At 42.5% G+C, this 22,811-nt stretch overlaps 1 protein-coding gene across 1 annotated transcript; it reads right to left on the bottom strand.

The window, feature by feature from the left end:
* Nucleotides 1–425: 425 nt before the first annotated feature.
* Nucleotides 426–19,374, bottom strand: LOC145030398 (uncharacterized). Its single transcript, XM_078978772.1, has 4 exons — nt 18,816–19,374; nt 18,600–18,701; nt 13,333–13,481; nt 426–983 (listed from the first exon to the last, which is right to left on the bottom strand). Exons 1-4 carry the CDS (start codon nt 19,372–19,374, stop codon nt 426–428), a joined length of 1,368 nt encoding a protein of 455 aa, XP_078834898.1.
* Between the last annotated feature and the right edge of the window lie 3,437 nt (nt 19,375–22,811).

The raw sequence follows: 22,811 nt of genomic DNA, 5'->3' as shown, positions 1-22,811 counted from the left end.
CTCTCATCATTCACTCGAGTTAGACCAATGCTTTCACAAAACTTCACTATATTTACCTGAGACAAATTCTTCGTGAGCACATCTGCAATTTGACCTTCTGTGTCGATCCATTTCATATCTATCTCGCCCTTCAAAACCTTTTCTCGTATGAAATGATAATGAACTTCTATGTGCTTTGTGCGGGCATGGAACACTGGGTTTTCAGCTAGTTTTATAGCTGATTGGTTGTCGCACATCAGTTGAACTTTGTAGTTCGTTTCTTGATTGATCTCCCCCAAAAGTAAAACTAACCATACACATTCTTGTGCAGCCAGTGCAACAACCCTATACTCAGCTTCTGTTGTTGACAGCGACACGGTTGGCTGCAGTTTACTTAGCCATGAAATTGGGCTTGATTCGTACTTGAACATGTATCTGGTGGTTGATCATCTTCCGTCTAAGTCTCTCGCATAATTAGTATCACAGAGCCCCACCAGTTTTGGGTTCGAATCTGTCTTAAACAGAACTCCTTTCCCCACACTTCCCTTCATATAACGGAGCACTTTACGAATAGCATTAAGGTGAGCTTGTTTGGTATTTTGCATGTAACGACTAAAGACTCCAACAGCAAAGGAGATATCGAGGCGAGTGAGAGTCAAGTAAATTAGGCTTCCCACCATTTTCATGCATGTGTTTGGGTCTTCTACATCCTTACCCAAATGAGAATACAACTTTGTACCAAAATCCATAGGTGTTGGCGATGGTTTGCAGTTCAGCATACCAAACTTGTGTACAACATCAGTAGCATATTTCTTTTGATGCAACAATATTCCATCGCCAGAATATTCTAGTTCTAGACCAAGGAACCGAGACAACCTACCTATATCTTTCATCCAAAAACGAATACACAAGTTTCTCTTTAGTTGAGTAATTTCCTCCGGAACATCACCTGTAATGATTAGATCGTCCACATACACTAGAACCACCACAACTTTGTCATTGATCTGTTTCACAAACAAACTTGCATATGCATTCGTTATCTTGAACCCATTTAGCTCTAAAAATTCAGCTATTTTCCCGAACTAAGCCTCGGGGACTGTTTTAGACCATAGATAGCTTTCTTTAATTTGCACACATAATCCAGGTGCTCTTCACTTTCGAACCCCTTAGGTTGCTCCATATGTATGGCATGATCCAAGTCCCCGTACAAAAATGCATTGTTAACGTCCATTTGTCAAAGATCTCACTATTTACTTGATGAAATCGCAAGCAGAACATGAATTGTAGTTAACTTTGCCGTCGAACTAAACGTATCTTCATAGTTGATTCCGTGTTCTTGAGAGAACCCACGTACCACGAGCCTTGCCTTAAACCTTTCAACAGAACCATCGATGTCACAACTGGAAATTTTGTGTCATGTAATCCATACATTCAAGCTAATGTGAATCAAAAACTTCAATCAAATACAATATGCAAGTACTACAAATAGTCATCAAACAATTGGAGACCCTAGAAGTTTTGGTTAAGTCCATTTTGGACTAAGACTTCCTTATTGGATCCAAATGGACCAATAAACTTCCAATTGGACTATCATGGGCTTAGAACCCTAATTGGGCTCTAATTGGACCCACACTTATTTATTTCAACAATTTTGGGCCATATTGGGCCTAGAAACGAAATGAATTGAAAGCTTTGAGCCATGAACACCCTAAACTAGTTCATCAAAAATAGAAAAATCATACTACATTCTTTTAAGCATAAAATACACTCTAACTAACTCTAATTTTGGGCTTAAGGGAAAAAGCCCAAAATTTTCTTTTCCCTTTCAAAAATCTCGGCCCAAGACCCAAATCCAAGAAGGTGAGGAAGAGTTGACTATTTGCTTGCCACCTCACTATTACCCATAGGACCTCCATGCATTATTTCCCATTCTTCCATGCAAATCACTTCAAGATCACATCTCTTCTTCTCTCCTCTCTCATTCTCGGCCACAAGCACACACACACACCACAACTCTCTCACAAATCCTCTCTAAATCACTCAAGAACATCTCTCCCTCTCCACTCAAAAATCTCGAGTTCTAGGAAGCCTTCAAGAGGAAATCTCCACAAAATTCTTCATCTAAGGTAAGATTATGCATAGATCTATGATTTAAATCCTTTTGTTATCAAAATCCTTTCCTAAACTATGCAAAAATCGTGATCTTGCACCCTAGAACCATCTCAAACTCGAGATCTACCAAGGAAAGGTGCTAAGGCCAAAAATCATCAAGTTTTCTTCCATCTTTTCTCCCAAAAACCGAAACAACACCCAAGGTGAGTTTCATATCCCCTTATTTTCGATTTTTATGAGTTTTTATGGGGGAGAATACAAGAAAATGTGAAGATCCATCATTATGTGTATGTTGTGGTTGATTTCTATGCTTATATGTATGTTTTGTATGATTTTATTGATAGATCTAGGGTGATATGCTAAAAACCGAGACATACATCTTATCATAGCACAAAATAGACTATCACATGCAAAGTATACTAAGAAAATTGCTAAATAGCTTAACAACACTTAACTTGGGCTAAAAACTCATTTTTTTTACATAAAATGTTGAAAATGCAAAGTTGAAGGGCCTAACATGAAACATTTCGAAATCTGATGGGTGTGATGAGTCAAAACAGTTTGCATAATGTATTTTTCTGAAAATATACCATTTAGAGGGTTAAAAACATAAATTCCAAGCTTATTGGGCTAAACATGACATTTTCGGCCCAATAGGGCCCAATATGCGAAATTTTCTAAATTGGAGGACCAAAACTGCATTTTTCTGTAAAACAGTGGGCTATAAGTGTTCCATATGCTTTTCAAAGGTTTAAAATGCTTTCCAAATTTAAAAGGGACCAAAATTGTAAAATTTTTCCAAATTGGGTCAAAAATGTAAAAGTTGCGAAAAATAGGGGCTATAACCGAGAAAACTGAAGTTTCAAGGGCTTAAACTGTTTTCTATGATAAGTTTGCTGGAAAAATACTTATGTCAATAATTTTTGGTATAAAAATGTCAAGAAAATTGATTTAAGGACCAAACCGGAAAATTTTTAAATAAAGGGGTAAAAAGAGTAAATCCTTCAATCAAGGAGGGGCTGAAAACAGAAAATCTTCAAGGCTAGTTAATACATGCAGTTTGACTAATTGATGGTAACACGCTTGTCGACGAAATACAATATACTACAATACCAAAAGTCGTTGTCAAACGAATTGGTTCGGTCTCGAACCAATAAAAATCCAAAATCACTAACACAACGAAGTTACGACATTTCGATTCATAACCATAACGATTACGATTACATGCGAGTGTGCACAGACGTCTACGCACCATCTTTGGGCCCCAAAAGTGTAAAATCTTGTCCGTTGAGCCTAGCTAGCCCAACGACCTGATCTTAAGGCCCGAAGGTCTCTCTCTTACGAAGTGTTGGGTTTTACCGACCCTACATGACGTAACAGGACTTTCAATGGCAATATGCTGCTGGTCCCCAAGGGTCCTTCAGTGCTGCTAGTAAAGTCTGTAACTCACGATTGCGAGTTGGGCTCCGGGCCCTTCGCAATTGCATTTGGTCTCGGACGACGCGGGGAAACCCCGAAGGTTTCGTACCTTTTTCCTTCCCTCCGGTCGTGGGACTTAACAAGTCCGGTAGGATCGAGTCGCGTGAAGATTTACGAGTGACGCCTATAAGGATCGCTTGTAAGGTTGTCGACTTGTCGTTTTCACGAACGCTTGTCCCAACACTTCACCACCCTCTGTACCCTCGATGCCTCCGGAATACAACGATACAACGATGGGAAAACGTCGGGTTTTCCTGGGATTTCAATAACGATTACCAATTGCCGATCGAACTTCACAACCCTTACGCTTACATCTATAGAATTCAAACAAGCATACTCATGGATCATCACTTATTATTTTTACACCATTCAATTTCTAGAAAATATCGGATTTTCTAAAGGTTTTTAAACAACACATCGGATTTCAAACTCTACTTATGAACTCACCAACATTTCGTATGTTGACGTTTTTCAAAATACTTGTATTCTCAGGTAACAGATAAAGTGAAGATGGTTTGTACTCGCTGACGTTTTGCTATGATTTAAGTAGTACCAAACAGTTATTTCTTTGAATGTAATTTTTGGAACAATGTAATGTATGTAAACGTTACCAGTTGTATCAATTCCAAATGTTGGTGATGTATAATGTTATGTTTCATATATATGCATTGTAATGGTATTCAATGAGTCACGATAGCCCCCGGACGTTTCCGCCGTCTGGTTCGGGGGTGTGACAGGTTGGTATCAGAGCATTGTTTATAGTGAACTAGCATATCTCGCCGCACACGGATATGCAACTATAAACCAAAAAGAGGGACTAACATAACTCTGAACAAAACAAGTAAATAAAATACGCTTGCTTGTATTAGGAATAAGAACATAACGTCGAATCAAACACAATAATGCTGGTATCTCGGTTAAATTGGGACTGTTCTTAGTGATACCAAGGAGTGAATGTAGCCTGATCAACTACATTCTCTCCAAGGTAAAGCTAATACACGTCCCGATGAGATCGGGATAGCTAGGGAACCCAAAATTATACCCATCTACCACAAAAACGAGAACGCCTACTTGATCTGTGTCATAATTGTAGCACCCTAGGAATGACGCTAGCATAATCACACACTCTCGCAGACCGCATGGCTGGCTTTCATCACCCTGGAGACCCTTACTTCCCTAACCAGGGGAACAACGGATGGTTAGAGGAGGAGCCTAAGGAGGAGCCTGAGGAGGAGCCTGAGGAAGTCCCCGAAGAGGAACCTGACGGGGAACCGGAGGCCGAAGTTGAGGGCGAGCCTGCAGAATCAGAGGAAGATGAAGGAAACCTCGAGGAGGATGCCGATGATAGTGACAGGGGTGATTCGGAGGCGGAGTCCGAAGTCATCAACCCCCCTTACCCGATCTGGGTGCCGACATATCGAGTGGGCCCCACTGGTCCTACACCTCCCTGGGGTATTGATCTTTGGAGATGGAGCAGACAGCAGGGACAACGACCCCCGTACGGCATGTCACCCGAGTTCTTTGACCTGAGAGACGGAGGACCGGCTGATCGAGCCCTTCCAGTCATGGTGAAACGGTTACGGAATACGGGCGACCTTGCCCAGGACACTGCGGATCAGGTGCGCCAGTTGAGGACTAGGGTCGAGCATGCGGAGCAGGAGACGCGTGACGTTCTTCGAGAGTTTCACATGAGGCAGGTTCGGTGGGAGTCTCGACTCCGGGATGCGGAACGCTTGGTGGCTCGTCTTCAGGGAGCATCCACATCCTCAGCACCACCTCCGGACGCAGCTCATCGCGGCTAGGGATAGACTCATCATAGTAGATCATTAGGAACTATGTTATGTACTCCGGCTCTATGTTTAAGTAACTACACTACTCATGGAGCCGTTATGCTGTCGGATTAGCATTACTTATGTATGCTCTTACGAGCAAATTTTCATGTATCAAATGCGGATAATATTAGTAAATTTCTATGTGTTTTATTTCAATGTTGCAACTTGTCATGTGTTGGAACGTTATGATTGTATGCCTGATAGTAGAAACGTTTAGGTTCGCATCATACACCTAGATAGTAGGGCCGCAACCTCACAGAAACCACGAGCACTCAACATCTTTCCGTTTCCTGACAGAAAGATGCCTCGCCCAACTACTCGCGGAAACCCAGGACCAACCCCACCTGAAGTTGACTCAGCCGCCTTCCAAGCAGCTGTGTCTGCGGCAGTCACTGCAGCAATTGCGCAAATTCAACAAGGGAACAATGGGGGAGTCAATGGGCAAGGAGCCGGAAGTTCAAACAATGGAACGAACCAAGGATCCACCAAGACGTGTACCTATAAGGACTTCACAAACGCCAAACCACGAACTTTTAATGGCACCGGAGGAGTGATTACTCTGAAGCGCTGGATCGAGAAGGTGGAATCGATATTCGAGATATGCGACTGCCCTGAGCACATGAAGGTGAAGTTCGCAGCTTGCACTTTTGCGGATCAGGCGCTCACCTGGTGGAATGGACATGTAGAATCCATGACGCTCCCTGTAGCCAACTCTATCCCCTGGACAGAAATGAAAGAAATGTTGATGGCAGAGTACTGCCCACGAGGCGAAATACAGAAGATGGAACAAGAGCTATGGAACCTCACTGTACAAAACGCGAATATCGATGCCTACATATCGAGATTTAGCGAACTATCTCTGTTGTGCCCGGGTATGATCACCTCGGAAGGAAAGAAGATCGAGCGATTCATCTGGGGACTCACATCACCAATTCAAGGGAATGTGATAGCTGCAAACCCAGAAACATTTGACAGCGCAAAGAGATTGGCGAAGAGGTTGTACGACCATAATAACAAAAAGGGAGAGAAACCAGTGGAGGCTGAGAAGAAGAAGGAAGGAGATGACAAGAGGGGAAGGAACAACAAGAGGAAGGGGCGTCAGGGCCCCGACACCTTCAAGAAACAACAGACAGTGGCGGTAAATGCCGTTACTACATCAGCTCCAGCCGCACCACATGCTCCAACCTCAGCCACTTCAAATACTTCCAAACCTTATTCCGGTAATCTTCCTAAATGCAACAAGTGTGGTTTCCATCATTATGGAGAATGCAAGGATTTTCAGTGCACCAACTGCAACCGAAGGGGTCACACTGCAAAGTACTGCAAAGCTTACCCTCCCCACAACCAAAATCAGGGAATCAACAACAACAACCCTCGCAACAACAACAACGCCCCTGTCAGCGGCATCAGCGCAGGGCCTAGCTACACCTGCTACGGATGCGGGAGGACTGGACACGTCCGCCGAGACTGTCCCAACAACAACAATTCAAGAAATGGAGGAACAGGAAGGATGATGACCGTGGGTCAGGGGGAAGCTATTCAGGATCCCTCTGTTGTTACCGGTACGTTTCTCTTAAACCACGCTTATGCATGCATCTTATTTGACTCCGGAGCGGAGCGAAGCTTCGTAAGCAATAAGTTTAAACACTTACTAAAACAACCTCCCCAAAAGCTAAATGAAGCCTATATGGTGGAAATGGCCAATGGAAAAACCGAATCCACTGGGGAAATCTATGTCGGATGTACCCTAACTCTTAATCAACACATCTTCCGAATAGACCTAATGCCAGTATCAATTAGGAGTTTCGACGCGATCATCGGTATGGACTGGTTAAGCCCCCACCATGCCGACATTATGTGTCACGAGAAAGCCGTCCGTCTTCGTCTTCCAAATCACGAAACCCTAGTGGTCTACGGAGACAAATCTAGCATGAACCTTCGCCTCGTTTCGTGTGTCAAGGCACAAAAATACCTACGAAGGAGCAATCTGGCGTTCCTGGCTCATGTGGTGGACAAGACCAAGGAGGAAATTAGCGTTCGAGACATTCCAGTAGCATGTGAATTTCCGGATGTATTTCCTGAAGATCTTCCGGGAGTGCCCCCAGAAAGACAGGTCGAATTTCGAATTGACCTTATCCCAGGAGCAATTCCTCTCGCTAAGTCACCCTATCGGTTGGCTCCTGCCGAAATGCAGGAATTATCCAGCCAACTCAGCGAACTTCTGGATAAGGGATTTATTCGACCTAGTTATTCGCCATGGGGAGCTCCGGTGCTCTTTGTCAAAAAGAAAGACGGATCTTTTAGAATGTGTATCGATTACAGAGAGTTAAACAAACTCACAATCAAAAACCGCTACCCACTCCCACGAATCGATGACCTATTTGACCAGCTCCAAGGGGCTAGTTATTTTTCTAAAATAGATTTACGGTCCGGGTATCACCAACTCAAAGTCCGAGAAGAGGATATTCCAAAAACCACTTTCCGAACTCGTTACGGACATTATGAATTTGTCGTAATGCCCTTCGGTCTAACGAATGCCCCCGCCGCATTTATGGACCTAATGAATCGAGTCTGCCGACCGTTTCTCGACAACTTTGTCATTGTTTTTATCGATGACATCCTCGTCTATTCTAGAAACAAGGAAGAGCATGGCCAACATCTTCGACAAGTCTTAGGAACCCTACGATCAGAAAAGCTATACGCCAAACTCTCCAAGTGTGAGTTCTGGTTGCGGAGCGTGAACTTCCTAGGCCATGTAGTCAGCCGAGATGGAATCCATGTGGATCCCTCTAAGGTCAAAGCGGTAGAAGGTTGGGCAATCCCGACAACGCCCACGGAAATTCGTCAATTCTTGGGATTAGCAGGCTACTATAGGAGATTCATTCAAAACTTCTCTAAGATCGCCAAGCCACTTACCTCGCTTACGCAAAAGGGCGTACCATTTAAATGGACAGACAAACAAGAAATCGCATTTCGAACCTTGAAGCAAGCTCTCTGTAGCGCACCAGTACTATCCCTACCTGAGGGAACGGAAGATTTTGTAGTCTACTGCGACGCGTCAAATCAGGGTTTAGGTTGCGTTCTCATGCAACGTGGGAGAGTTATAGCCTATGCATCCCGCCAGCTAAAGACGCATGAAGTGAACTACACAACCCATGATCTAGAGTTGGGAGTTGTAGTCTTTGCCCTAAAAATTTGGAGGCATTACCTATACGGTACGAAGTGCACCATCTTCACAGATCACAAGAGTCTCCAACACATCCTAAACCAAAAGGAGTTAAACATGAGGCAACGAAGATGGGTTGAGTTGCTAAACGACTATGAGTGCGAGATTAAGTACCACCCAGGCAAGGCCAACGTAGTAGCTGATGCGTTAAGCCGGAAGGAGTACTCTAGCCGTCGTACGAAAACGCTCTCAATCACCATTCAATCTCACCTAGCCACTCAAATCGCGTCGGTCCAGTCGGAGGCCATGAGAATGGAAAATAGAGCTAGCGAAGCATTACGCGGGATGGAAAAAAACCTAGAAACAAGGGAGAATGGGGTATACTACTTCATGAACCGTATTTGGGTCCCTAAACTGGGAGGGTTTAGAGATGTTGTCATGAAGGAAGCCCACAAGACGCGATACTCCATTCACCCCGGTTCTGATAAGATGTATTTGGATATTAAACAATACTATTGGTGGCCTAACATGAAGGCGAAAATCGCGACCTACATTAGCAAGTGCCTTACATGCGCCAAAGTAAAGGTGGAATACCAGAAACCATCAGGATTGTTGCAGCAACCAGAAATTCCCGAGTGGAAATGGGAGGGGATTTCAATGGATTTCGTCACCAAGCTACCCAAGACGTCGGACGGACTGGATACCATATGGGTAATCATCGATCGACTGACGAAATCTGCCCATTTCCTGCCAATCAAAGAATCTTACAAGATGGAGAGACTGACACGGTTGTACCTACGAGAAATCGTGAGACTCCATGGAGTGCCAAAATCCATTATCTCGGATAGGGACAGTAGGTTTACGTCCCGATTTTGGCAATCACTCCATAAGGCGATGGGAACAACCCTTGATATGAGCACCGCTTATCATCCTCAAACGGATGGTCAAAGTGAGCGAACTATCCAAACACTCGAAGATATGCTCCGTGCATGCGTGATAGACTTCGGAAAGTCTTGGGATACTCACCTACCATTAATCGAGTTCTCATACAATAATAGCTACCATTCGAGCATCAAGGTGGCTCCTTTCGAAGCACTCTACGGACGTAAATGTAGATCACCGTTATGTTGGGCTGAAGTAGGTGACACCCAGCTAGCAAAAGTGCATGCGTCGTACAAAACATTAACGGGGCCTGAGATCATTCGCGAAACCACGGAAAAGATCGTTCAAATCAGGGCTCGACTGCAAGCATCGCGTGATCGACAAAAGAGCTACGCTGACAAACGACGAAAACCCTTAGAATTTCAGGTCGGTGATCGAGTACTGTTGAAAGTCTCGCCCTGGAAAGGGGTTATACGTTTCGGAAAAAGGGGAAAACTGAATCCGCGATACATTGGACCTTTTGAAATCATCGCTCGAATTGGTCCGGTAGCATACAGACTGCAACTACCCGCAGAGCTAAATGGTGTACACCCCGTGTTTCACATGTCTAATATGAAGAAGTGTCTCTCGGATGAAACACTCGTCACCCCTCTTGACGAAATCGAAATCAATGAGAAACTTCTGTTCGTCGAAGAACCAATCGAAATCATGGACAGGGAGGTAAAGCGTACTAAGCAGAGTCGCATCCCGATCGTGAAGGTACGGTGGAACGCAAAGCGTGGGCCAGAATTCACTTGGGAACGCGAAGACCAAATGAAGCAAAAGTACCCTCACCTATTCTAGTTTTCTCAAATCTAGCTTTCAAACAGAATTTCGGGACGAAATTCCCTCTAACGGGGGGATGATGTCACAACTGGAAATTTTGTGTCATGTAATCCATACATTCAAGCTAATGTGAATCAAAAACTTCAATCAAATACAATATGCAAGTACTACAAATAGTCATCAAACAATTGGAGACCCTAGAAGTTTTGGTTAAGTCCATTTTGGACTAAGACTTCCTTATTGGATCCAAATGGACCAATAAACTTCCAATTGGACTATCATGGGCTTAGAACCCTAATTGGGCTCTAATTGGACCCACACTTATTTATTTCAACAATTTTGGGCCATATTGGGCCTAGAAACGAAATGAATTGAAAGCTTTGAGCCATGAACACCCTAAACTAGTTCATCAAAAATAGAAAAATCATACTACATTCTTTTAAGCATAAAATACACTCTAACTAACTCTAATTTTGGGCTTAAGGGAAAAAGCCCAAAATTTTCTTTTCCCTTTCAAAAATCTCGGCCCAAGACGCAAATCCAAGAAGGTGAGGAAGAGTTGACTATTTGCTTGCCACCTCACTATTACCCATAGGACCTCCATGCATTATTTCCCATTCTTCCATGCAAATCACTTCAAGATCACATCTCTTCTTCTCTCCTCTCTCATTCTCGGCCACAAGCACACACACACACCACAACTCTCTCACAAATCCTCTCTAAATCACTCAAGAACATCTCTCCCTCTCCACTCAAAAATCTCGAGTTCTAGGAAGCCTTCAAGAGGAAATCTCCACAAAATTCTTCATCTAAGGTAAGATTATGCATAGATCTATGATTTAAATCCTTTTGTTATCAAAATCCTTTCCTAAACTATGCAAAAATCGTGATCTTGCACCCTAGAACCATCTCAAACTCGAGATCTACCAAGGAAAGGTGCTAAGGCCAAAAATCATCAAGTTTTCTTCCATCTTTTCTCCCAAAAACCGAAACAACACCCAAGGTGAGTTTCATATCCCCTTATTTTCGATTTTTATGAGTTTTTATGGGGGAGAATACAAGAAAATGTGAAGATCCATCATTATGTGTATGTTGTGGTTGATTTCTATGCTTATATGTATGTTTTGTATGATTTTATTGATAGATCTAGGGTGATATGCTAAAAACCGAGACATACATCTTATCATAGCACAAAATAGACTATCACATGCAAAGTATACTAAGAAAATTGCTAAATAGCTTAACAACACTTAACTTGGGCTAAAAACTCATTTTTTTTACATAAAATGTTGAAAATGCAAAGTTGAAGGGCCTAACATGAAACATTTCGAAATCTGATGGGTGTGATGAGTCAAAACAGTTTGCATAATGTATTTTTCTGAAAATATACCATTTAGAGGGTTAAAAACATAAATTCCAAGCTTATTGGGCTAAACATGACATTTTCGGCCCAATAGGGCCCAATATGCGAAATTTTCTAAATTGGAGGACCAAAACTGCATTTTTCTGTAAAACAGTGGGCTATAAGTGTTCCATATGCTTTTCAAAGGTTTAAAATGCTTTCCAAATTTAAAAGGGACCAAAATTGTAAAATTTTTCCAAATTGGGTCAAAAATGTAAAAGTTGCGAAAAATAGGGGCTATAACCGAGAAAACTGAAGTTTCAAGGGCTTAAACTGTTTTCTATGATAAGTTTGCTGGAAAAATACTTATGTCAATAATTTTTGGTATAAAAATGTCAAGAAAATTGATTTAAGGACCAAACCGGAAAATTTTTAAATAAAGGGGTAAAAAGAGTAAATCCTTCAATCAAGGAGGGGCTGAAAACAGAAAATCTTCAAGGCTAGTTAATACATGCAGTTTGACTAATTGATGGTAACACGCTTGTCGACGAAATACAATATACTACAATACCAAAAGTCGTTGTCAAACGAATTGGTTCGGTCTCGAACCAATAAAAATCCAAAATCACTAACACAACGAAGTTTCGACATTTCGATTCATAACCATAACGATTACGATTACATGCGAGTGTGCACAGACGTCTACGCACCATCTTTGGGCCCCAAAAGTGTAAAATCTTGTCCGTTGAGCCTAGCTAGCCCAACGACCTGATCTTAAGGCCCGAAGGTCTCTCTCTTACGAAGTGTTGGGTTTTACCGACCCTACATGACGTAACAGGACTTTCAATGGCAATATGCTGCTGGTCCCCAAGGGTCCTTCAGTGCTGCTAGTAAAGTCTGTAACTCACGATTGCGAGTTGGGCTTCGGGCCCTTCGCAATTGCATTTGGTCTCGGACGACGCGGGGAAACCCCGAAGGTTTCGTACCTTTTTCCTTCCCTCCGGTCGTGGGACTTAACAAGTCCGGTAGGATCGAGTCGCGTGAAGATTTACGAGTGACGCCTATAAGGATCGCTTGTAAGGTTGTTGACTTGTCGTTTTCACGAACGCTTGTCCCAACACTTCACCACCCTCTGTACCCTCGATGCCTCCGGAATACAACGATACAACGATGGGAAAACGTCGGGTTTTCCTGGGATTTCAATAACGATTACCAATTGCCGATCGAACTTCACAACCCTTACGCTTACATCTATAGAATTCAAACAAGCATACTCATGGATCATCACTTATTATTTTTACACCATTCAATTTCTAGAAAATATCGGATTTTCTAAAGGTTTTTAAACAACACATCGGATTTCAAACTCTACTTATGAACTCACCAACATTTCGTATGTTGACGTTTTTCAAAATACTTGTATTCTCAGGTAACAGATAAAGTGAAGATGATTTGTACTCGCTGACGTTTTGCTATGATTTAAGTAGTACCAAACAGTTATTTCTTTGAATGTAATTTTTGGAACAATGTAATGTATGTAAACGTTACCAGTTGTATCAATTCCAAATGTTGGTGATGTATAATGTTATGTTTCATATATATGCATTGTAATGGTATTCAATGAGTCACGATAGCCCCCGGACGTTTCCGCCGTCTGGTTCGGGGGTGTGACAATCGACTAGTTGTTTTAGCTTATAAACCCACTTACAAGTTACCAGATTCACCTCATCAGGTTTTGGGACAAGAACCCACGTCTCATTCCTGGTCAGAGCATCCATCTCCTCCTTCATGGCTGCCCACCATTCGTCTTTTATACTTGCTTCTTCAAAACAGCTTGGTTCTTTCCGAAGATCTTCTACAATGGCTACATTAGCATATTTTGGGTTAGGCTTGCGTTCTCTTTGGGACCTCCTTAGTTCATGATTCAAATTCACTTCTTACTCTATGTTGGGCTGCTCCAATTGAAACGACCCAAAAATCACGACCAAAAAAAATTCTTTAAAAGCATTACTAGAATCATATTTATAAAAACTGTATCATAAGTCATAACATAAATTCTCGAGTATTAATTCAAAACATAATATCATTATCAGAGTCAAACATTCCCAGACTAACTGACTATGGTGTGTGCACTGCAATCTTCCCGAGCTCCTCTTTTGAAAACTGAGTACCTGAAACCAAAACTGAAAACCGTAAGCACGAAGCTTAGTGAGCTCCCCCAAACTACCACATACCATACAATAAAATATAACACATATTGGGCCTTGCCCACTGCATCGGGACGAAGCCCGGAAACTGCATCGGACCGGAGTCCGGAACTGACTGGGACCTTGTCCCCTGCATCGGACCAAAGTCCGGAACTTACTGCATCGGACCGAAGTCCGGAACTGACTGGGACCTTGTCCCCTGCGTCGGACCGAGGTCCGGACTAACTGGGGCCTTGCCCCCTGCATCGGACCGAAGTCCGGGCTAACTGACTGAACATAGCATAGCATAACATATCAACTAGCATGAACACATATACTGCATACTACATCGGGCCGTAGCCCGGAACACATAACACATAACACATAAAACATAGCACATAAATCCTGTCTGAGCCACGAAGGCATCAAACATACTAACTGCTGCATCGGACCGAAGTCCGGAAACTACTGCTAACTGAACGGGCCGGCATTGTGGCCTTAGACCCGTCCCTATTGGAAGGAAACTCACCTGATACTGCTGAACTGCTGCTGCTAATCCCTTTGACCGCTACCTGACCTTTGTCTTCGAACTGCTGCTCCACTAGCTCCTCGAGCTACCAATATCAATGTAACACTTAGTCTAACTGACCTCCAATGGTCAACTAAGTCAACTATTAACAATGCCAAAGTCCCAGTCACATTCAACCTTCCAGGCCAACCCTACTCGCCGAGTCACCATACTGACTCGCCGAGTTCATATATTTAGAGTTATTCCTGTTCGCAACTCGACTCGCCGAGTCAGCCACTGAGTCGCCGAGTCTACTGATTTCCGAGTCTTGTCCTGTCCAACTCACTGAGTCCTGGCTCGACTCGCTGACTCAAGTCTTAACTCGAAGGGTTTGGGACCACGCGACCTGACTCGTCGAGTCCAAGAACAGGCTCGCCGAGCACAAGGCAATCTCCAACCAACTCGCCGAGTTCCTGCCCATCTTCATTCGACTCGTCGAGCTGTTCATCCCACTCGTCGAGTTCCTCCTCATCTTCAAGCTACTCGCCGAGTCCACTCGAAGGACTCGTCGAGTCCATTCGGTTCTACATACATGCAGAGGACCTTTGAGTCATGCATGGACTCCAAACTGTAGATCCACTCTTCTAAGGTCTATTCCTTACGTAAAGTGGCAAACTTTACGTGTGGCTGAGGAGATCTAGGCTCAAAACACTATAAACTCGGGTTTAAGACAAAGGGGCTCAACAATCAACCCAACAACTGATGCTTTATGAGTCTCTAGGCCATGATACATTTATATCTGAAGTAGCAACTTCAGATCTGAGCTTCCCACTCGAAATGGGTCTTAATCAACCATAAAACCCCCAAAACTCATAACAAAATAGATCTAGATGCAAGGAAGGGAAAATGGCAGCTTAATACCTCCAAGAAGAACACAAACTGAAGTAGATCTCGGATCTACACCTCTCTTTTGAAGCCACCTTCCTGATCTTCAAGTCCCTTCCAAGATTTCCTTCCCCCAAAGCTATTTCTCTCAAATGATGGAGGCTCCCACGAATCTAGGGTTTACAGTTTCTCTAGGATGATATAGAGGCTGAGGGAGGGGCATAACTCCCTTTTATATAGGATACAACTCCCAGAATTAGGGTTTTCCTCGCACAGACCAGACTCGCCGAATCTCCTTGGTCGACTCGCCGAGTCGGTCACTTACTCCCCGACCCGGATCCCGCTCGGACTCGCCGAGTCCCTCCTTGGACTCGCCGAGTCGACCCCTAAACTTAGGGTTTTCTTTCCTTTCTTGGTCTTCGAAACTTTGGGTGTTACACCAATACTTCACTTTCTTTATCCATTGGTTCTTGACTTTCAAATTCAAGATTTACTTGAGATGCTTCGAGGCTAGACTTGAGTTATTGAGTGCCAGGTAGAGTTTCATTGTTTGAGGACCACCAAGATGAATTCTCATCAAATAACATGTTTCTAGACACATACACCTTCCCGGTGTTCGGATTACAACAACGCCACCCTTTCCTTTGCGTGTCATAACCTACGAAAACACAGCGAATATCCATTTTTTCCATTTTATGGCGAAGATGACTTGGTACAAACACGTAACAGACATAGCCAAAAACACGAAAGTAACTTACATTTGGTTTAGTTCTGGTCATCTTCACATATGGTGACATATACTTGAGACTTTGAGATGGTACCCGGTTGACAATGTAAGCAGTTGTATACATAGCTTCTGCCCAGAACCGACCAGGCATATTCTTGTCATGCATTAAACTTTCGGCCACCTCGGCAAGGTTGTAACGCCTGCAGATCTAGGCTAGTCAATTTAGAGGCAATAGGGGTCAAAAATGACTTTTCGACAAAATATTATTTAGAATGAATAGTCTTAACCAAGTTTTAGAAAACGCCGAAATCCGAGTTATAACGAAGAAGTTATGGCCCGCCGAAGTTTTACGGCAAAACCGGCACGACACCGGAAAACGTAAATAGTGAATTTACGATAGAAGACTTTTTAGCCTTATAAATCTAAACAAAAGTCGTAGAATATGTTAAACTAAATCTGACTTCGTATGAGGAAGTTATGATTTTTCTAAGATTCGGCTTAGTAGTGTACAGCCCGAAACTCGAATTTTAGTTCGAGCGGTTTTTGGCTTACGTGAAATAAATGAGAGTTGAAGATCTCATTAATAGGAACTCAACGTTAAAAAGACAGACGAAAACGGAGTCCGTATGAAGGAGTTACGAATTCTTCGCGGTCATTTAACAGTCTAAACGCCTCGTACTGTTAAACTTAAGATCGGTCGAGAATTAGCCGACGGAGTGAAAATGAAAGTTGTATATATTATTTTTACCTATGCGTGGATATAAAGAACGTCAAAAACGGAGGTCGTATGTGAAAGTTACGGATTTTAGAAGTCGGAAGTGTGTTGTGCGAAAATGGGTGATGTGGCACAATCTTGGCCATTGCTTTCTCCCCAAGTCTTGCCACTAGATGGTGACATGTGGCACCAAGTTCAGCCATTTTCACCCTATAAATACCACCTCTCCCACCCTCATTTTCTTCACACCTTTCCCATTCTTTCTTCTCTTTACTCTCTCTCTCTAGAACCTCTCTCTAGCCCCGAAATCCCCCGAAAAGCCTAGGGAACCTCCCTAGCACGAGGCGGAAGCCCCGGAGTGCTCGACGGATCCGAGAAGAAGAGCTTTTCGGCTTGGAAACGCTGCTCCAAGCAACGCCTGGTTTTCTATAAAACCCGCTGTAAGTGAGCTACGTCTACGCTATTTTTAATATAGTTTTTATTTAATTATATTAACGTTATTAAGAACATATAATAAATACTTGGGCTATTATTATGGGTTATATAAGTATTTTTTTTAACGTTTATATAATAGTAATAATAGCTAGACTATTAATTAGTCTCGACGAATAATAGACTAAAATCTATTGGTGATAATACTAGGTTTCGTCGAAGGAAATTATTTTAAAGTAAACGAAGCGTTGTCCGAGTACCGAGTCACCACCTTCTCAGGTGAGTGCATAGTCCCTTTCATGAACATGATTTTAATACAAGTATTGATTGAAGTATTAATTATATGTTTATGTGCGAGTTAATTGATGTTGCTTGAAATTCGTGTTAAAGAACATACCTGATTATATTTGATAATTTAGGATAAAGAGTAGACCTAAATTAAATATGAGGAATATTGGGTAGTATATTCTTACGAGTACAAGTGAGTTAAAATCAGAGAATAGAAGTTAGTATATGTCACTTATCCGGGAGTATGGATTAGACATAGTCATTGTCCCTAGTCCGAGAATATGGATTAGGCATAATCATTCGTCGTTAATCCGAGAGTATGGATTAGCTATTGTCCCTAGTCCGAGAGTATGGATTAGGCATAATCATTCATCTTTAATCCGAGAGTATGGATTAGTCATTCGTCCCTAGTTCGAGAGTATGGATTTGGTAAATTCGTTCATTTCTGATCCGAGAGTATGGAGTAGGTAAAACGACTAATCTTAGGTCCGAGGGTATGGATAGCCTCGTTGCGAGGATCGACGGGGTGGGATAAGAGTTGTTTATATATATGTATGGTGAAATTGTATATTTTGTGAATTTTAAACTATATATATATATGGTATAACATTGTGGGATTGAAATCCCTATGTGCTCACCAGGTTTTCCAACCCGACCCACTCAGTTTATTTATATCACAGGTGTTGATATGAAGTGACATTACACTGAGAGATTTAAAGAGATGTAGACCACTAGTGTGAATAATTGTAAGTTCTGTTTATGCTTATGTTCCTGTATTAACGATGACATCCCAAACGTTTTAAAATGAAATAAATACGTTTCTTCGAAAATGTTTTAATAACGTATTTACCATGTTTTTTTGGGAACAAATTCCGCAACCTTTTTATAAAATGAAGTACTATGATTTTTATAAAGCATAAAAAAATCGGTCTTTTCTGGCCGTGATTTTGGGGATGTCACAAAGGTGCCTGTTTTTGCGTTCCGAAACACCATTTTGTTGGGACGTATTCGGACACGTAAAGTGTCTTTTAACTCGCTTTTGCTTGAGATATTCTTCAAAATCAGCTGACGTGTACTCACCACCATTGTAAGATCTCAAGCACTTGACATGATTTCTGGTAGCTATTTATGCTTCAATCTCAAATTCTTTGTATTTCAAGAATACCTCATACTTCTCCTTCATAAGTAGAGTTATACAAATCATGAAAAATCATCGATAAACGTCACCATGTATTTCATACCTGACATTGATGATTGCTTGATTGGGCCAAACACATCTGAGTGTATAAGTTCTAATGGATCCTTGGAACAATAATTTGACTTTTCAAAAGGTAATCGTTTACCTTTTCCAAATTGTCATCCAGAACATATAGAGACATTATTCACGTCAATTTTTGGTAGTCCAATAACCCAACTCTTATCCACCATAAGGCCCACTTTGTTAAACCCTATGTGACCCATCCTTTGGTGCCAAAGATCAGTCATTTGCTTTCCTTTAGTACTTTCAACATAGGCAGATTCTGCATTGAGCACGTATACAGTTTCAGTATTGTGACCTTGAAGAATTGGTACAGATGAAGTTTCAATTTCTTTGAAGAATTTCATGTCTTTAGGCCCAAGTAACACATAAAGACCATCATACGTCATTTGAGGAACATAAATCAGGTTCTTTTTCATTCCCGGAACATGATAGACATCTTTTAATACCAACTTGTGTTTGCTGCTATCTGATGGAAATACAACATCACCCATATTCGCTATTGAATGCTTTGAGTTATCAGCAATGGTGACTACCCGACTTCCACCATACTTCACAGGATTTTGAAGTCGATTCTTCTCACCGGTTAGATGGTTGGAGCACCTGGAATCAACGATCCAATCATCTAACTTATTTTTCTCGTGTTCGGTTGTTATTGCACACACCATCACTTCTTCCGTTTGAGCTACTAGGGCTTCAAAGTCCCACCCTTCTTCTTGCTCCATAGTGGCAGTGTTTCCTTCATCGACTTGTTTCATTGGACAATTCTTGGCCATGTGTCCTTTACGTCCATATCTGTGACATTTATATGGAAAGTACTTTCCATTCGAATGCAATTTTTGGTCACCGTATACTTCCTCTTGTCCCAGATTACTTGGCTTATTGTCACCATGACCATATGCTTGTTTTTGTCGTCGTTCTTATTCCAACCTATCTGCTTATTACCCGACTTATGTTTTCCTTTGCTGCTTTCTACATAAAGTGCTTCATTTTCTATCTTAGATGTCGCACCGATGGACGGGCTTCCAAACTGTTTGGCCAAGGCCTCTTGAGTAGCCAAAAGACTCTCAAATTCACTCAAGGATGGTTGTGTAGGCCACCCTTGTACCGTAGCCACAAAGCTCCTGTATTCCGGCTTCAAACCATGAATGATGATACGTTTCATCCTAGGTTCTTCAATCTTTCCCTGTGGATCAAGTTCACTAATTTCCCTGCACAACATTTTGGCTTTGTGGAAATACTGAGAGATTTTTAGATCCCATTGTGACACCGAAAACAATTCATTTTCAATAAATTGCAATTTCGTGTCATTCTTCTTTGAAAACAAAGTATTCAATTCATCACATGCCTCTTTTGGTGTAGTCAGGTCCCGTATATGTTCGAGAAGCTCCTCTTCGATCGTTGTTTTAATGATAAACAACGCCTTCCCTGTCTTGAATTTCCATTTGTGGATTGCTCCATTGGTGTCAATCCTTGGTTCTGTGGTGTTGGATCCGTTAATTACATCCCATAAGTCTTGGCCAAGAAGATAGGAACTCATGCACGTCGACCACGTGTTGTAATTTGAACCACCCAACCTCTTAACACCACCACTTACTTGGAAATTGGACATATTTCTGCTGCAACAATCAACCTGGCTCTGATACCAATTGTAAAAACAAGACGACCAGAATTCAAGAGCAGTCTAATGAAACTACACACAGACAATTTGTGGCAAGTGTCGTTTTCTTATATTCAAGGGAAACAAAAGAAAACCAAAAGGGCTTACAACTTGACTGCATATTAAAACAAAGGGTAAGATATTGACTAAACCACCACTAATACTATACCACCCACCACCACCAATACTACTGTAGCACCTGGTTCATGGTACGTAAATCTTAATTGAGTATTTTTCCTTTTTAAGCCTTGGACTCGGCGAGTCATAGGTCCGACTCGCCGAGTAGGGACGGGACCCGGGACACGTTTAAGTTGGCGACTCGGCGAGTCACCGCTGTTGGATGAAACCCTAAGTTTCAGGGGTTTGCACCCTATTTAAACAGCACATCCGCCCCAGGCCAGCCCCCATTCACCCCCCAGAGATCCCAACCCTCGTTTAAGCTTGTTCTTTGAAGAGTTGAAGCATTTGTTGTGTGCTCTTGAAGGTTTTGAAGAAAAAGGGAAGTAGATCCAGAAGAAGGGAAGCCATCCAAGCACAATTGTGTTCTCTAAGCAGTTCCATTGAGGTATATCCCATTTTTCCCTTGTTTCTATGCTTAAGGCTTCATTTAAGACATTCTTGAGCCATTCCCCAAGCTTGTATGTGCATACTATTTCGAAATAAGTTGATTAGTCTCTAGATCCAAGCATAGTTGAGCTCCAAGAGCTCATATCCACTACCTTTATGAGCCTATATTGCATATAAACCTTAAATCTACTCTTTTGGTGCATTTTGAACCCTAAAACCCCATAGATGGATATTTACACGTAAAGTTGGAAACTTTACGTGTTATTCATGCTCTAGGAGCCCAGATCTACGAATGAAATGGATTGGATTCGAGCAAAATCGCATTTTTAGCTCTTGCATGGAGCGGACTCGGCGAGTCGCTCATCTGACTCGGCGAGTCTCCGGGTTTGTCCCCCTTTTGTTACGTCGAGTCGGGTGGTGAGTCCAGGAGGGACTCGGTGAGTTGGAAGCCAGAACTCACCCATAGTGGAACTCAGCGAGTCAATGCCCAAACTCGGTGAGTTCAAGGCAATCTCCTTAGATCAAGATCAGACTCGGCGAGTTGTTCATACAACTCGGCGAGTCACAGTATAACTTGTTCATCGGATGAAGATGAACTCGGCGAGTTGATCATACAACTCGGCGAGTAGGATGAAGGACTTGAACATCAGTTTGGAAGGAGAACTCGTCGAGTCGACGCCTAACTCGACGAGTAGAAACAGAATTCAGGACAGTCGTTTGGACATGGACTCGGCGAGTTGGCGAGCCAACTCGGCGAGTCGGGTCAACTGGAAGTTGACTTTGACTTTGACTTAGGGCATGATCAGGGGTAAAATGGTCATTTTACCCAAAGGTCAGTTAGAAGTTTTTGACTAAGGGTTTGGTGGGAATATAGCCGGAGGATTTCCGGAACAACAGCAGCAGTCAGATTATTCCCACGAAGATCAGCAGCTACTCCGAGGTGAGTTACCTTCCAGTAGCGGTGGGTCTAAGGCCACAATGTTGGCCCACCAGTAGGAGATGTATGATAGATGATTGTCTTTGTGATATCATCTAGGTTTGCTACTACCTGATATGTTATATGCTAGCATGATATGTTGTATGTGATAGTAGTAGAGTTCGGTTGTTAGGACCGAAGGGTAGTCAGACACCTCAGATACGTCTGACAGTATGTGATGATATGTTTGCATGCTGGCTTGTTATGTTATATGCGATAGAGGTAGTAGGAGGGGACTAGTCCCCGAGTTCGGTTGTTAGGACCAAAGGGTAATCAGCACCCCAGAATGGCTTGACATGGGTAGGTCGGCACCCCATAATGGCTTAACACGGGTAGGACGGCACCCCAGAATGGCCGCACGGGTAGTCGGCACCCCAGAATGGCCGTACCGGGTAGTCAGGCACCCCAAAATAGCCTGGCAATATGTATGTTATGTATTGTATGGTATGTGGTATGATGGGGGAACTCACTAAGCTTTGTGCTTACAGTTTACAGTTTCGGTTTCAGGTACCTCTTCATCGAAGGGGAAGGAGCTGGCTCGGTAGCGGCACATCATGCACACACATTGGTTTCCGCATTTACTAGATTTTCTTGGGATTTATACTCTGATGTTTCGACGGATTGTATGACTTGACTTTTGAACATGGTTTATGTTGTGACGTAGTTCGGTCAAACAATGTTTCTATCTATTAACATTTTCTAAAGTAATGTTTTAAAAAAAAAAAAAAAAAAACGGAATTTTTAGACGTGAAAAAATTGGGTCGTTACAACTACACCACCCACCACCTCCGCCACGACTTATCGCCGACACCATCACCATCATCATCACAATTACTACCGCCACCATCGTCATCACCTTCGCCACTACCCCATATCACCTATATCGGCAACCAAACATAATATTTCGTCATCACCTACGCCAACCAAACACCACTACTGTCACCGTCAACATCACTCCCACCATTACCATAATTTATTATTTTTATAATTTA

The sequence above is a fragment of the Lactuca saligna genome, chromosome 2, assembly GCF_052625555.1.
Source record: "Lactuca saligna cultivar CGN05327 chromosome 2, ASM5262555v1, whole genome shotgun sequence".
Lineage (NCBI taxonomy): Eukaryota > Viridiplantae > Streptophyta > Magnoliopsida > Asterales > Asteraceae > Lactuca > Lactuca saligna.
Note: the sequence above shows the minus strand (reverse complement) of the source record. Positions and strands in the feature narration are given on the sequence as shown.

Coding starts and splice junctions, on each gene's coding strand:
- LOC145030398 (XM_078978772.1), bottom strand. CDS start 19,374: ATGAAACAAGTCGATGAAGGAAACACTGCCACTATGGAGCAAGAAGAA. Junction 18,702..18,815: donor TCTTTGGCACCAAAGGATGG/GTCACATAGGGT, acceptor AATTTGGAAAAG/GTAAACGATTACCTTTTGAA. Junction 984..13,332: donor AACCTGATGAGGTGAATCTG/GTAACTTGTAAG, acceptor TTTGTGAAACAG/ATCAATGACAAAGTTGTGGT.